The following is a 16,799-nucleotide window of genomic DNA, read 5'->3' on the forward strand; positions in this document are numbered from 1 at the left end:
CATCAACAAATTATAAATGTATAATTAAGCAATAAGGCATGAGGGGTTGTGGTATATGGCCAATATACCACCGCTAAGGGCTGTTCTTATGCATGACTTAACTCAGAGTGCCTGGATACAGCCCGTAGCTGTGGTATTTTGGCCATATACCACAAACCCCTGAGGTGCCTTAATGCTATTATAAACTGGTTACCAATGTAATTAGAGCCGTAAAAATAAATGATTTGTCATACCCGTTGTATATGGTCTGATATACCACGGCTGTCAGACAAATCAGCATTCAGGGCTCGAACCACCCAGTATATAATGTAATATATTCCTTATTAATATCTATCTGTTTCTCAAACAAGCTGTCCATACATCAACCCATTAAACTCAGACAGTGCTTGAAGCTTTCTCTAAGATGGTGGCTGCAGTATTGCATGGTGATTACTACAAAACAAACACATTAACATACAGATACTGTAACAACACACAATGTTCTATTGAATTCTGTGCATAGGACTATTCACAGGAAAGAGCGCTTTGGCAACACCAGATGAAAAAACACCCGGTCTCCACAGGGCTCTCCAGGACAATGTCAGCCGTGGTGGTGTGTCTCAGTGTTGGCCTGGTGATCCTAACGGGCTGAGGAGAGACTGGCCTGGAGCAGGCCTCTGGGGCCCTGAGAGAGAGATGGGGATGGGAGAAAGAGGGGTGGAAAAGGAGAGCGGAAGAGGGATAGACTTGCTCTCAACTGGCTAAAACAGCACTAACACTATACCTCCACCTGCAGTGCACCAGAGGAACAACAATTCAAACCCTCATGCAAAACTGTGTGGAGGGTGTGTGGAGGAGTTACTTGGTCTGTTTACTCACCAGTTGTGTCCCCTTTGTCCCAGTGGTGAGGGTCTGAGTATGTGATGGTAGCAAAGCGTCTCCTCACAGCTTCCTGGTCTTTCTGCTCAGACACATAGATGATCAAATAAGTATATTATTTAAATACATTTTTCAGCCAAACAATAATACAAATCCAGACAGGACTGGACAGTGTATTCACTGTATCTCCATAGCACAGCTTGACCAAGGCTGTCAAACATCACACAGGCCTTGCATGACAAACTAACTAGCGGTGCCCTTTCAAACTCCCTGTGACCTTTGTGTGGTGGTCTTTCCTTAGGGCAATGCTCAGGGCTCACCTCCATCTCCTCCATGCGCAGCAGCATGCTCTCCAGGGTGGGGGCCTTGAGCTGGCGCTGGGCCAAACCCTCCATCTGTCTGTCTGTCTCCGCCACCCAGGTGGCCCGCACTGCATCGGCCAGCAGCTCCTCTAGCAGGGCCTCACTCAGCACCTCAGCGCATTCTGCAGCCTGGAGAGGGAGGTAGATAGGACAGAGCTCATCACATGCGTTTTATGGAATCACTTCATGGCTGTTTCCCGAAATGGCACCCTATTCCCTATATAGTGCACTACTTTTGACCAAAGCCCTATTTGCATTTGGGACTAAAATGCTGAGAAAAACATAAATATTGATAATATAAGTCAGTATCATTACAATATGACAGGGCTACTCACTCTGTCTGTAGCCTGCTCAGACAGCCGATGCCTCAGTGACGATGTGGCCTTTCTGTCCCGGGTCTGAGAGGCAGCAGCTCCCATCTGCTGGGGTACACAGGTAGGGCAAGCTCAGTACCACACCACTACTGACCTTCTCCTACCTAACACCAACCACTCCTACTCTAACCCAGTCTTTCACTCAGCACATACACAAGGCTGCAGCAGTACACCCTAGGCCTAGCTGTAAATTCCCTATTCATTTCACTGTGGTGGCACAAATCTTGTGGTAAATAGCTGTATGGATTTTTCAATTACAAATTAGTTGTATTGATTTCCCCACTCCTCTGAGGGCAGTGGAATTCCTGAGTGAGGGGAAAGCTTTCCTTGGTCCAGGCTTTTCTTCTGTAACAACAATGTGGTTATTGAGTGACAGCAAAGTTACACACTCAGTTATTTATTCCCCTCCTTGCTGAAAAGCAAGAAAAAACTCAAAAGGATTGTCTATTTTTTGTGTCCATACAACCCTTTATTTTTTTTATGGAGAGTTTAAATGTCTCTTGGGCCTGGTCCAAGAGAGGCTGAAGTCTCCCTCGGGCCTCCCTGCTCAACTCTCTCAGCCCACTGGGTTGGAGAGCCCACCTCAGACCTGACACACACACATGCACAAGCCTGGTGTGACAATATAGTCCTGAATCCTGTCTTCACTAAGTTATTCAAATCAAATCAAACTTTATTCGTCACATGCGCTGAATACAAAAGGAGTAGACCTCACGTGAAATGCTTACTTACAAGCCTTTAATCAACAATGCAGTTCAAGAAAGAGTTAAGAAAATATTTCCAAATAAACGAAAGTAAAAAATTATAAAAAGTAACACAATAAAATAACGAGGCTATATACAGGGGTACCGTACCAAGTCAATGTGCGGGGGTACAGGTTAGTCGAGGTAATTTGTACATGTAGGTAGGGGTAAAGTGACTATGCATAGAAAAAAAACAGCGAGTCCCAGCAGTGTAAAAAAAATGTGTGGGGGGGTTAATGTAAATAGTCCGGGTGGCCATTTGATTAATTGTTCTGCAGTTTTATGGCTTGGGGGTAGAAGCTGTTAAGGAGCCTTTTGGTCCTAGACTTGGCGCTCCGGTACCGCTTGTAGGTGCGGTAGCAGAGAGAACAGTCTATGACTTGGGTGACTGGAGTCTTTGACAATTTTTGGGGCTTTCCTCTGACACCGCCTAGTATATAGGTCCTGGATGGCAGGAAGCTTGGCCCCAGTGATGTACTGGGCCATACGCACAACCCTCTGTAGCGCCTTACGGTCAGAGGGCGAGCAGTTGCCATACCTAGCAGTGATGCGTGATGCAACCGGTCAGGATGCTCTCGATGGTGAAGCTGTAGAACATTTTGAGGATCTGGGGACCCATGCCAAATCTTTTCAGTTTCCTGAGGGGGAAAAGGTGTTGTCGTACCCTCTTCACGACTGTCTTGGTGTGTTTGGACCATGATAGTTTGTTGGTGATGTGGAGACCAAGGAACTTGAAACTTTCGACCCGCTCCACTACAGCCCCATCGATGTTAATGGGGGCCTGTTCGGCCCTCCTTTTCCTGTAGTCCACGATCAGCTCCTTTGTCTTGCTCACACTGAGGGAGAGGTTGTTGTCCTGGCCCAACACTGCCAGGTCTCTGACTTCCTCCCTATAAGCTGTCTCATCGTTTTCGGTGATCAGGCTTACCACTGTTCTGTCGTCAGCAAACCTAATGATGGTGTTGGAGTCGTGTTTGGCCACGCAGTCGAGGGTGAACAGGTGGTATAGGAGGTGACTAAGCACGAATTGGAGTGGGTCTAGGGTATCCGGGATGATGCTGTTGATGTGAGCCATGACCAGCCTTTCAAAGCACTTCATGGCTACCGACGTGAGTGCTACGGGGCGGTAATCATTTCGTCAGGTTACCTTCGCTTCCTTGTGCACAGGAACTATGGTGGTCTGCTTGAAACATGTAGGTATTACAGACTCGGTCAGGGAGAGGTTGAAAATGTCAGTGAAGACAGTTGCCAGTTGGTCCACGCATGCTTGGAGTACACGTCCTGGTAATCCGTCTGGCCCCGCAACTTTGTGAATGTTGACCTGTTTAAAGGTCTTGCTCATATCGTCTACCGAGAGCGTTATAACACAGTCGTCTGGAACAGCTGGTGCTCTCATGCATGCTTCAGTGTTGCTTGCCTCGAAGTGAGCAAAAAAGGCATTTAGCTCATCTGGTAGGCTCACGTCACTGGGCAGCTCTCGGCTGTGCTTCCCTTTGTAGTCTGTAATAGTTTTCAAGCCCTGCCACATCCGACGAGTGTCGGAACCGGTGTAGTACGATTCGATCTTAGTCCTGTATTGATGCTTTGCCTGTTTGATGGTTTGTTGGAGGGCATAGCGGGATTTCTTATAAGCTTCTGGGTTATAGTCCTGCTCCTTGAAAGCGGCAGCTCTACCCTTTAGCTCAGTGTGGATGTTTCCTGTAATCCATAGCTTCTGGTTGGGGTATGTACGTACAGTCACTGCGGGGACGACGTCACCGATGCACTTATTGATGAAGCCAGTGACTGATGTGGTGTACTCCTCAATGCCATCGGAAGAATCCCGGAACATATTTCAGTCTGTGCTAGCAAAACAGTCCTGCAGCTTAGCATCTGCTTCATCTGGGTTTCCCTTTGTAGTCCGTAATAGTTTTCAAGCCCTGCCACATCCGACAAGCGTCAGAGCCGGTGTAGCAGGATTCAATCTTAATCCTGTATTGACGCTTTGACCTTTTTGATGGTTCGTCTGAGGGCATAGCGGGATTTCTTATAAGCATCCGGATTAGTGTCCCGCTCATTGAAAGCGGCAGCTCTAGCCTTTAGCTCCATGCGGATGTTGCCTGTAATCCATCCAATCCGGCCACTGTGGGGACGACGTCGTCAATGCACTGGTGACTGAGGTGGTATACTCCTCAATGCCATTGGATGAATCCCAGAACATATTCCAGTCTGTGCTAACAGAACAGTCCTGTAGCGTAGCATCCGCGTCATCTGACCATTTCCGTATTGAGCGAGTCACTGGTACTTCCTGCTTTAGTTTTTGCTTGTAAGCAGGAATCAGGAGGCTGGAATTATGGTCAGATTTGCCAAATGGAGGGCGAGGGAGAGCTTTGTATGCGTCTCTGTGTGTGGAGTAAAAGTGGTCTAGAGTTTTTTTCCCCTTCTGGTTACACATGTGACATGCTGGTAGAAATGAGGTAAAACGGATTTAATTTTCCCCAAATTAACGTCCTCGGCCACTAGGATCTCCGCTTCTGGATGAGCATTTTCTTGTTTGCTTATGGCCTTATACAGCTTGTTGAGTGCAGTCTTAGTGCCAGCATCGGTTTGTGGTGGTAAATAGACGGCTACAAATAATATAGATGAGAACTCTCTTGGTAGATAGTGTGGTTGTAACGAATCTCTACTTCCTCCTCCTCCTCAGACGAGGAGAGGCGAGAAGGATCAGAGGACCAATGCGCAGCGTGATAGTTTGACATAATGAGTTTTAATAAAGTAAGACGAAACACAAACACTTGGAAAAATTACAAAACAACAAAAACGACGTAGACAGACCTGACTTGAGAACTTACAATAGACGAAGAACGCACGAACAGGAACAGACTACATACATGAACGACAAACGAAACAGTCCCGTGTGGTAGACATACGGACACGGAAGACAACCACCCACAAACAAACAGTGTGAACAACCTACCTAAATATGGTTCTCAATCAGAGGAAACGTAAAACACCTGTCCCTGATTGAGAACCATATCAGGCTAAATGACAATGAACCTAAACATAGAAACACAGAACATAGAATGCCCACCCCAACTCACGCCCTGACCAACTAAACACATACAAAACAAGAGAAAACAGGTCAGGAACGTGACATAACCCCCCCCTCAAGGTGCGAACTCCGGACGCACCACCAAAAGTCTAGGGGAGGGTCTGGGTGGGCATCTGTCCACGGTGGCGGCTCCGGCTCCGGACGCTGTCCCCACACCACCATAGTCACTCCCCGCTTCCGTATCCCCCTCCCAATGATCACCCTCCAACTAAACCCACCTAAATTAAGGGGCATCACCGGGATAAGGGGCATCACCGGGATAAGGGGCATCACCGGGATGAGAGGCAGCTCCGGACTGAGGGACGGCAGCTCCGGACTGAGGGACGGCAGCTCCGGACTGAGGGACGGCAGCTCCGGACTGAGGGACGGCAGCTCCGGACTGGCTGACGGCAGCTCCGGACTGGCTGACGGCAGTGGCTGGTCATGGCTGGCTGACGGCTCTGGCTGGTCATGGCTGGCTGACGGCTCTGGCTGGTCATGGCTGGCTGACGGCTCTGGCTGGTCATGGCTGGCTGACGGCTCTGGCTGGTCATGGCTGGCTGACGGCTCTGGCTGGTCATGGCTGGCTGACGGCTCTGGCTGGTCATGGCTGGCTGACGGCTCTGGCTGGTCATGGCTGGCTGACGGCTCTGGCTGGTCATGGCTGGCTGACGGCTCTGGCTGATCCTGTCTGGCGGAAGGCTCTGGCTGATCCTGTCTGGCGGAAGGCTCTGGCTGATCCTGTCTGGCGGAAGGCTCTGGCTGATCCTGTCTGGCGGAAGGCTCTGGCTGATCCTGTCTGGCGGAAGGCTCTGGCTGATCCTGTCTGGCGGAAGGCTCTGGCTGCTCCTGTCTGGCGGAAGGCTCTAGCGGCTCCTGTCTGGCGGAAGGCTCTAGCGGCTCCTGTCTGGCGGAAGGCTCTAGCGGCTCCTGTCTGGCGGACGGCTCTGAAGGCTCATGGCAGACGGGCGGCTTTGCAGGCTCAGTACAGACGGGCGGCTTTGAAGGCTCGGTACAGACGGGCAGTTCATGCGGCGCTTGGCAGACGGACAGTTCAGACGGCGTTGGGCAGACGGGCAGTTCAGGCGCCGCTGGGCAGACGGCCAGCTCTGACGGCTCGGGACAAACGGGCAGCTCTGACAGCTCGGGACAGACGGGCAGTTCTGGGCAGACTGGCAGTGCAGGCGGCTCTGGGCAGACTGGCACACCTGTAGGGAGGAGACGGAGAGACAGCCTGGTGCGTGGGGCTGCCACAGGACCCACCAGGCTGGAGAGACCTACAGGAGGCTTGATGTTAAAAGGCATCTGAAGGACCGGGCTGTGAGGGAGCACTGGAGCTCTGGTGCGCAGCCTTGGCACCACTCCCCCAGGCTGGAGTACTACTCCAGCCCGTACCCTCCAGAGTGCAGGCACAGGTTGAACCGGGCTCTGGATGAGCACTGGAGATCTAGTGCCTACTACGCGCACCTCTCCCTTAGGCTCCACTCCCACATTTGCCCGGTACGAGCGAAGCGTAGGCATAGGACGCACTGCACCCTCCCAGCGCCCCGGAGACACAGCACGCAGAGCCGGCGCAGGATACCCTGGACCGAAACTGCGTACCGGAGACCAGACGCGCCGAGCAGGCACAATACGCCCCGGCTGGATGCCCACACTCACACGACACTTTCGGGGGGCTGCCCTATAGCGCACCGGGCTATGGGCACGCACTGGCGACACCGTGCGCTTAACCGCATAACACGGTGCCTGACCAGTGACGCGTTGCTTATAATAAGCACGAGGAGTGCGCTCAGGTCTGCTACCTGGCTTAGCCACACTCCTCTCTAGCCACACTCCTCTCTAGCCCCCCCCCCAAAAAAAATTATGGGGCTGCCTCTCGTACCTGTCGCGCTGCCTTGCTGCCTCCTCATATCGCCGCCGCTCAGCTTTCGCTTTCTCCAGCTCAGCTTTGGGGCGGCGATACTCCCCAGCCTGTGCCCAGGGTCCTTCTCCGTTCAAGATCTCCTCCCATGTCCAGGAGTCCTGGGATTTCTGCTGTTGCTGTCGCTGCCCTTCTCCCCGCTGCTTGATCCTGGTTTGGTGGGTGGTTCTGTAACGAATCTCTACTTCGTCCTCCTCCTCAGACGAGGAGAGGCGAGAAGGATCAGAGGACCAATGCGCAGCGTGATAGTTTGACATAATGAGTTTTAATAAAGTAAGACGAAACACAAACACTTGGAAAAATTACAAAACAACAAAAACGACGTAGACAGACCTGACTTGAGAACTTACAATAGACGAAGAACGCACGAACAGGAACAGACTACATACATGAACGACTAACGAAACAGTCCCGTGTGGTAGACATACGGACACGGAAGACAACCACCCACAAACAAACAGTGTGAACAACCTACCTAAATATGGTTCTCAATCAGAGGAAACGTAAAACACCTGTCCCTGATTGAGAACCATATCAGGCTAAATGACAATGAACCTAAACATAGAAACACAGAACATAGAATGCCCACCCCAACTCACGCCCTGACCAACTAAACACATACAAAACAAGAGAAAACAGGTCAGGAACGTGACAGTGGTCTACAGCTTATAATAAGGTACTCTACCTCAGGCGAGCAATACCTCGAGAGTTCTTTAATATTAGACATTGCGCACCAGCTGTTATTGACAAATAGACGTAGCTTCTCTGTCCTGCCGATGCATGGAAAATTCAGCCAGCTCTGTATTATCCGTATCGTCGTTCAGCCACGACTCAGTGAAACATAAGATATTACAGTTTTTAATATCCCGTTGGCAGGATAGTCTTGATCGTATATCATCCATTTTGTTTTCCAATGATTGCATGACGTGAGTGCTATGGGCGGTAATCATTTCGGCAGGTTACCTTTGCTTCCTTGGGCACAGGAACTATGGTGGTGGAGGTTTACTCAGTAGCCTATGAATTCTCAGAAGGCAGCCGGACCTCCGCCCCCTTTTTCTCTGTCTTTTCTTCATGCAAATGACGGGGATTTGGGCCCGTTTTTTTGTACTTAACCTTTATTTAACTGATAAGGAAATTTTTATGTCTAAAGTAATGACTAAAGGATTACTTTGCGTAATTATTATTAAACCCAGGGTCCTACAAACCTCGGGGATTGGTCAAAGCTTAAATAATTGTTTAGTTATCATCATTTGGGATTGAAAATTCTCGTGATAGCAAGTCAGTTAAGAACAAATTCTTATTTACAATGACGGCCTACATCGGCCAAACACGGACGATGCTGGGCCAATTGTACGCCGCCCTATGGGACTCCCAATCACGGCCGGTTGTGATACAGCCTGGATTCGAACCAGGGTGTCTGTAGTGATGCCTCTAGCACTGAGATGCAGTGCCTTAGACTGCTGCGCAACACGGAAGCCCCAGTATATCCTTTGCATCAGACACGTTAAAGAAAAGTCTTTGTCCAGTTTGAGGTAAGTAATCTTTTCGGTCATCAGAGACATTAGCAGCAACATTATGTACAAAATACGTTTAAAAAAAAGTTACAAACAACGCAAAAAAAAAACGAACAAAATAGCACAGCTGGTTAGGAGCCCGTAAAACGGCAGCCATCCCTACCGGCAGCATTTCATTTGAATTTAATTGCTGCACTTCAATTCCCTCTGTCTTGGTCATATTGTTTGTCCATTGATTTCCAGACTCATACTTGTCACAAACCTGAAGGGCTTCAGGGATGTGTTAAGTTGTCATAATTTCACACTGAGGAATTAGTACCTTGACACAACTACTGAACATTTTGACCTTCCACTTTTAGCTTGACAGGGTAGACTAACAGTATATTTGTTCCCAGGCTATGATAGGGAGTGTGTACAGGACGTAGTACTACTCTAGTCTACTGGAGTCTCTGGATGCGTTCTGCTTCATCTTTACTCAGCTGAATTAGGTCCCTCAGTCACTGCATGGTCATTCTGTCAAGCCAGGCTTGGCTGTGCATTCACATAAAGACAACACAAGACAGAACTGTTTCAATTAGAGATCCACATATGTGGATGGCCGGGGTAGGCCATCATTGTAAAATAAGAATTTGTTCTTAACTGACTTGCCTAGTTAAATAAATAAAAATCCAGTGCTAATGTCAGCCACCAAAATCAGGCTGCAGGCATATGATTAATTATAGACCTCAATTGCACTAATTAAGTTTTGATTAGTGTAAAGGGTTGCTGTGCACTTAAATTTAGGGCAGGCAGGCACTGCTATCCATCACGGTGCTTTAAAAAAAAAAAGAATGTCCCCAATCTAACAAGCAAGCGCCTAGATTTAATTTTTTGGAGAAGTTAACTTTGAATTGGAATCAGAGTATTGCTTGCAGCTTTCAGCAAGTGGGGTCTGAGATCAGGGTTTAAAATGATTTAATTACTCAAAATGAGCAAACTCATTAATTAAACTGTTCCCTGGGCAGTTTCCATTGGTTCATTCATTCTGCCAGTCCACACAGCTATAACACATACACACTATTTATACAAAACACCCCTTCCAATTAGTGGATTCAGCCACACCCATTGCTGACAGGTGTATAAAATTGTGCACACAGCCATGCAATCTCCATAGACAAACATTGGCAGTAGAATGGCCTTACTGAGGAACTCAGCGACATTCAACGTGGTCCTTTCATAGGATGCCACCTTTCCAACAAGTCAGTTCGTCAAATTTCTGCCCTGCTAGAGCTGCTCCGGTCAACTGTAAGTGCTGTTATTGTGAAGTAGAAACGTCTAGGAGCAACAATGGCTCAGCCGCGAAATGGTAGGCCACACAAGCTGACAGAACCGGACCGCCGAGTGTGCGTAAAACTCCCCTGTCCTCGGTTGCAACACTCACTACCGAGTTCCAAACTGCCTCTGGAAGCAACGTCAGCACAAGAACAGTTCGCCGGGAGCTTCATGTAATGGGTTTGCATGGCCTAGCAGCCGCACACAAGCCTAAAATCCCCATGCGCAATGCCAAGCGTCGGCTGGAGTGGTGTAAAGCTCGCCTCCATTGGACTCTGGAGCAGTGGAAACGTGTTCTCTGGAGTGATGAATCACGCTTCACCATCTGGCAGTCCGATGGACGAATCTGGGTTTGGCGGCTGCCAAGAGAACTCTACCTGCCCAAATGCATAGTGCCAACTGTAAAGTTTGGTGAAGAAGGAATAGAAAAACAGCTCCGGACTGTTTTTCTTGGTTCAGGCTAGGCCTCTTAGTTCCAATGAAGGTAAATCTTAATGCTACGGCATACAATGACATTGTAGACAATTCTGTGCTTCCAACTTTGTGGCAACAGTTCAGGGAAGGCCCTTTTCTGTTTCATCATGACAATGCCCCCGAGCACAAAGCGAGGTCCATACAGAAAAGGTTTGTCGAGATCGGTGTGGAAGAACTTGATTGGCCTGCACAGAGCCCTGACATCAACCCCATTGAACACCAATGGGATGAATTGGAACGCCAACTGCAAGCCAGGCCTAACCGCCCAACATCAGTGCCCAACCTCACTAATGCTCTTGTGGCTGAATGATGGCAAGTCCCCGCAGCAATGTTTTAACATCTAGTGGAAAGCCTTCCCAGAAGAGTAGAGGCTGTTATAGCAGCGAAGGGGGGACCAACTCCATATTAATGCCCATGATTTTGGAATGAGATGTTCGACAAAGAGATGTACACATACTTTTGGTGATGTAGTGTATTATTAATCAACTAAAACCTCATAAATGAGACTAGTAAGGTACTGTGATGCTAATAAGACACAAGGTTGTTTGCCATGTCCAATGGTTTATGTTTTATGTGTTAAATGAAGATTTCTGCAAATAAAATGCATTATTGTTATTATCAGTGACCTGAAGGCTTCGTTGTGGGCATGTCTCTGTCTATCACAGGTCAGACAATAGTCCTGCTCTGCTGTCACCACACCACTCAGCTGCTGCTCTGAGGGGCCTGAGGAGGGCTTCAGAGGGGAGAAGAGACATCGAGGCTCTGGTCTCTTCTGAGGGGAGCAGGACACATAAAACAAGTGGATTAGAAAAAATGACAATCAAAAGAGAGACTGTAAGAGAGGGAGAGTATGCAGCAAGAGTAAGTTACAAAAGAGAGACTGAGGACAAGAGAGAGTGCTCTCCTCTGATCTCACCACTGTTGTTGTTGTTTAGGAGGAGAGTGAGGTGACGTGGGTATCCAGGGCACAGAGGCCTCCTTCTGTGGGTGCTGACACACTCTCAGCCTGGAAGCCACTGTGGGCTGCTGGAAACCTGCATCCCTCACATGGGCTCCCTGCTTCTGGACAAAGATAATGTTTAAGAGACACAATTGTAGTGCAAATAGTTCAGGCTAGACAGTTATTAATAGACATATTAAAATACATTTAATTGCGTCAAAAATGTACTAATTAAACTCACTGACCTTTGTCCTGTCGGGGTGCAGTGCTCCTCCTTGACTGTCGGGGACCTGTCCCCCACCTTCCCTGAGTTCTCTAAGATGGACCAGGCTCTCCAGGCCAGCCCTGAGCACCTGTCTGCGATCCAGCTGTGGAGGAGGCTCTGTGGCTCTGGGGGGCTGCTGATGCTGAGGGACCGCTCTCCTATTTGCTAACATCACAACGTTGGCTCATCATCAATTCTTATTGAATTGTTGTTTTGAAACACTTGAACAGCTAGGCTATGTGCTCAATCATTTCTATAGGCCCTTACAGATAAGTGTTACAGTGCTTGGCATGACTAATCAAACATTAGTAAAGCCTGTATGGCCCTTAACACCTGCATGCTCCTTTGACAGACTACACAATTATCTGGCCAACTAGCACACAAACAGACACCTGCCTGCTGCTTGTTTGGCAGTGTGGAGAAGGTACAGTAGGGGGTTTGTTCATTGACAGTGAGAACTGTTATTAGTTGCCAAGGAGACCTGCGCATACTATCCAGTTCAAACCCTCTCGTGGTGTGTGGTGGCTGCATCATATCTCCCACAGGGAGACTGTACACAGTAGGAGCCAACAACCCACACAATGAGCTGCCTGCAGGAGACCCATGGCCAGAGAACCGGACCCGCTCTCCCCTCTTTGTGTCAGTCAGCCAGCCCCTCATTAATCCCTGGTGCCGTGATTCAAGCTCGGTGGGAGGCCCAAACACACACAGCACTTAAACCTTCAGGTAATTTCCTGAGCCATGGGAACCATAAGAATCTGCTACCTCATTCACAATGAAAGAACAGGGTAAACAACAAAGACCCGAGACGCTCAAATTAAAAATGCAGTTTCAGGAATCGTTCCACCCACACAATAAATGTTCTATTTTTTGGATCAGATATTTTATTTTAACTGCTGTGTCTGTGTGACTGTGTGTCTGTGTGTCTGTGTGTCTGTGTGACTGTGGTTTCAACCAAAGGAGGGGATGCTGATTTGTCTGACACATTTGCTGTGTTGGTTGTTCCGGGTTTAATGAATTATGAAATTAATTTACATGAGTTATTGATGTTATGAGGATATGGAATAATGAGCCAATAAAAAAAGACTAGATAATTAGGCTATCCTTATTAAAATGCTAATAAAATAGCTTCAGCAGCACAGCTGACTGGGATAATGAGTGTCTCTGAATGCTGAGTCACTCAGCTAGAATTAGAATGAGAACACCTGCTCGTTGCTCACCAGGGAAGGACTTCTTGGGGCCTGCTGCTCTACGAGGTCCTCTGAGACCCCTGGTGGCAGGGCCCCTGGGTGCACGGGGACGGGGAGGAGACGTGCTGCGATGTGGAGACCTGCGGTAGAGTGCAGGGGAGGAACTGGGTGCTTGGGCGTGCCTCCTATGTACTGGACTCTCCTGCTTGCTGAGAGCAGTATCCAGGGTCTGAGAGACACAGAGAGAGACACGAAAATCGAATATATTCTGTATACATTCAAATTAAAGAAGCCAAATAAAATCTAAATGAAATGTACTGTATAATACTTCAGCTCTACCTATGGTTTTGTGGCTCTCCAGCACATTTATTTCCACTTTCTTTAGATTGAATAGCTTAGGTTTTTAAATAGAGTATTGCTTGTATAACCTAATATAGATGTATAAGGAAGCTAATATAGATTTATAAGGAAGCTACTTATCAAAAATGACCAATAGATGTACAGTAGTTGATTTGGGAAATGTTCTGGTGCCCATCTTCTTTGTAATAAGGTGAGAGTGACCTGTAGGTGGATTAAATATATGGATGCATCGCAAGTGGCTTTCTATCTCCTATATAGTGCATTACTTTTGACCAGAGACCTTTGCCCCTGCCCCTGATCAAAAGTACTGCACTATAAAGATAATAAGGAGCCATTTGGGACTCAGACTATGACTGACCCCTAGTTTCAGCAGGATGTCCAGGGCAGTCTCTGGGATGGCTGATCCCTGGCCCACCTCCACCTTGGCCGAGCACAGAGAGAGCTGGCGGATCAGCTGGCCCAGCTCTTTATAATAGGAGGGCATCCTGCCCTCAGACGTGTCAGACAGCTGATTAGTGAACCTCTGCATGGCCCTGATCGCCCCTCTGTGGGCAGCAGCCAACCTGTCCATCGCTCTGGACTGAGAAAAGGAGAGCGAGGGAGATGGGTGTTAGTCTTTGTCATTGTCCTCATCATGAACCTCATCAGAGTATGACAGCTTTGGTTATTAAGTGAGACTTACTTTGTTTGTGTGCTCAATCTTCTGTGAGCGCAGTTTGTCTAAATCCTCTTGGATCTCTTTCGCCTGTTGTTGTAGCATAGATGATGCGTGCAGAGTTGGCTGCCTGTTCCTGTCTGCGGACCTCCACCCTGCGCTGCTCATCAGGCTCCAAGGGCTCTGCAACCATTCGCCCTGGAATGCACAGTATGCCAACAAGGTGCCACTCCAGCTGTGTTACCCATAGAAATATAATCACTACAACAGGTCTAGACCCTCTGACCATGGCGATTTGACTGGTTAACTCATGGGTAACTTTATTTATGTGGAGTTACCTCTGTTTGTGAGCTGATCTAATCTCTGGATGTAGTTGGTCAGCTCTCTCTGCAGCCTGCGGACCTCCTGGCTGAGTGCTGTCTGGGGCTCCTGGCTGGCTGTCTGCCTTGGGCCTGGGTCTCTGGTTGGGGGGGACAGGCCATGATCAGGCCCAGGGGGTACAGAGATGTACTTCTGGGAGGTGTATACAAGCACCTTGGCTGCAGACCGAGTCACTTCTTCTTTGGGGCCGGCTGTCTTTGACCTCCCCTTAAGAAAAACCCTCTTCTGCTTGAAATTGAAAAATTATCAAGGTTGATAATCGATTATAAAGGTTGATGATCGATTAATTGTTCTTGGAGCAGAGTAAAATTGATATAAACTGTACAAGTGAAAGGGGAGTATATTGATGAGCCTTATTTACCTGCTCCACATTGCTCTTGATGGTAGTGGTCTCCTCTGGCTGTGGTCTGATGGGGGAGCTGTTCAATGACTCCTGTCGTCTCTTCCTCAGATCTCTCTTGGCCAGCCTGACTGCAGCCAGCAGACGCTCCTCAGACAGAGCAGAGAAACACAGAGAACTACAGGTGCTATCCAGGTCATCCCGCTTCTCTACCCAGGGCATCAGCTTCTCAATCACAATGGGTGCAGCTGGGCCAACTTGAGTAGCACGGTTATAGGCGTTGGCAGGCATGGCTGCATTGAAGAGTAACTGAAAGAAAACAATAGTGGCACTGGAATCATTCCTGCTGTTGCAATGACAGAGCTACCAATTTAGCTAGCTAGCTAAGTTGACGTTACATCCAGCTGTCCAACTTATGATCTGGCCACATCAACTGGCATTCACAAAGTTATAATGTTATATTTCAATATCCATCATGATGGCATGCTAGTATCATTACTAGTATAAGATGGAGAGAGAGTAGAGAGTACAGTAGTGCTTTATTAATCCCAATTTGGGAAATTGTTTCATCACTTCAGCATCATCAATCAATAAAATTACAAAGACAGGACCCATATCAGTGACAAACACATGATAAAACACATATTATAAACTGGGTGGATCGAGCCCTGAATGCTGATTGGCTGACAGCCGTGGTATACGGGTGTGACAAAACATTTATTTATACTACTCTAATTATGTTGGTAGCCATTTTATAATAGCAATAAGGCACATTGGGGGTTTGTGACATATGGCCAATATACTACGTTGCATCGTACCTAAGAACAGCCCTTAGCTGTGGTATATTGGCCATATATCACACATATATCACATGTATCATTGCTTAAATAAAACACCCACACATTAATAGCCATAAAAGATAGGTAAGAAAGTATGTTGTCTATCCTCCTGGGAAACAGCAACAACTACACAAATAAAAGGCATAACAAATTAGTCATTTGTGATGGCTGTGTGTAAAAAGGACCTTCGGGAAGCTCTCTGTGTAGTGTTTGGGCAGGATGAACCTGCTACTGTGTTGCATTAGAGTGCTGTGGAGTGGCTGTGTGGCATTGTCCATAATCATGTGTGTTTAAGCTTGCAGCCTTTTTATGAACATGTCTTGCATTGACTCGACTGCATCTGATTGTATCACTTTCTTTATGATTTGGTCCAGTCATTCTTCACGAAGTTTCCCTTCCAGCACACAATGGCATAACACAAAACACTAGCCACTACACTGCTGTAAAACATGAGAAGCATTGTGTCTCACACATTAAAATATATTAGCTTCCTTAAAAAGTAGTCTGGATTAGGCTTTTTTATAGATACTCTGGGAATTATCCTTCCGTTTATTGTACACTATAACTCTCAGGACTCTTAATTCCCTGTGATGAGCATCGTCACCTTTCATGATACAACTTGCTATAGCAGAGTCTGAGAATTTCTGCAGGTGGCGCAGTTCATTGTTGTGTGTGAAGTAATTTATGTATTGAGAGGAAACAGGAAAGGTGACAGGGCCGTCCCTTGTGGGGCTAATGTTACCGTGTTTGCGCATATCTGGTCTCATACTGCCTGGTTCAATCTTACGAACTGTGGTCTTATTGGTCAGATAGTTCACAATCCATTTGACCATATGTGGGTTTACATGAATGTCCTTTAGCTAACGTTATCTTACCTGGGTCTGAGAAAGCCGAGTGCTTCGATTTGGACCTAATGTGACCCAGCTTTTCGATTGTCCTAGGTCATCGGGGACTCTAGGTTTGCAGTCATGGCTGTTCCTAAATCCCCTAGCTAACTACCGGTGTATCTACATCAGCTGTAGCCTGTGTACCTAGCTACCTGCCTAGATAGCTAGCTAACGTTAGCTTTGATACATTTTGCAAACCCTTGCCTAACATTTCAGTACGTATCTAGCCATGCAACCAGATGGTACATTATGCTTCGAATATCATCATGTAAAGAACGTGAAAATATTTAGCTAGGATATTATTTGTACGGGATA

General features: G+C 47.6%; 1 protein-coding gene across 1 annotated transcript; it reads right to left on the reverse strand.

Annotated features, from left to right (window-relative positions):
• Positions 1 to 599: 599 nt before the first annotated feature.
• On the reverse strand, positions 600 to 15,049 carry LOC120018539 (protein moonraker-like). Its single transcript, XM_038961759.1, has 12 exons — positions 14,780 to 15,049; positions 14,376 to 14,550; positions 14,186 to 14,235; positions 13,741 to 13,962; positions 13,053 to 13,251; positions 11,813 to 11,997; positions 11,544 to 11,689; positions 3,266 to 3,353; positions 1,556 to 1,642; positions 1,179 to 1,349; positions 859 to 940; positions 600 to 664 (listed from the first exon to the last, which is right to left on the reverse strand). Exons 1-12 carry the CDS (start codon positions 15,047 to 15,049, stop codon positions 600 to 602), a joined length of 1,740 nt encoding a protein of 579 aa, XP_038817687.1.
• Positions 15,050 to 16,799: the final 1,750 nt, after the last annotated feature.

The sequence above is a fragment of the Salvelinus namaycush genome, chromosome 23 (genome assembly GCF_016432855.1).
Source record: "Salvelinus namaycush isolate Seneca chromosome 23, SaNama_1.0, whole genome shotgun sequence".
Lineage (NCBI taxonomy): Eukaryota > Metazoa > Chordata > Actinopteri > Salmoniformes > Salmonidae > Salvelinus > Salvelinus namaycush.

Excerpts from the sequence above, each read along its gene's own strand:
- LOC120018539 (XM_038961759.1), bottom strand. The coding sequence starts at position 15,049 with ATGCCTGCCAACGCCTATAACCGTGCTACTCAAGTTGGCCCAGCTGCA. Across the intron at positions 14,236-14,375 it reads AGATCAGCTCACAAACAGAG|GGCGAATGGTTGCAGAGCCC; the intron begins GTAACTCCACAT and ends TGTGCATTCCAG. Across the intron at positions 1,350-1,555 it reads CTGAGCAGGCTACAGACAGA|GCTGCAGAATGCGCTGAGGT; the intron begins GTGAGTAGCCCT and ends CTCCCTCTCCAG.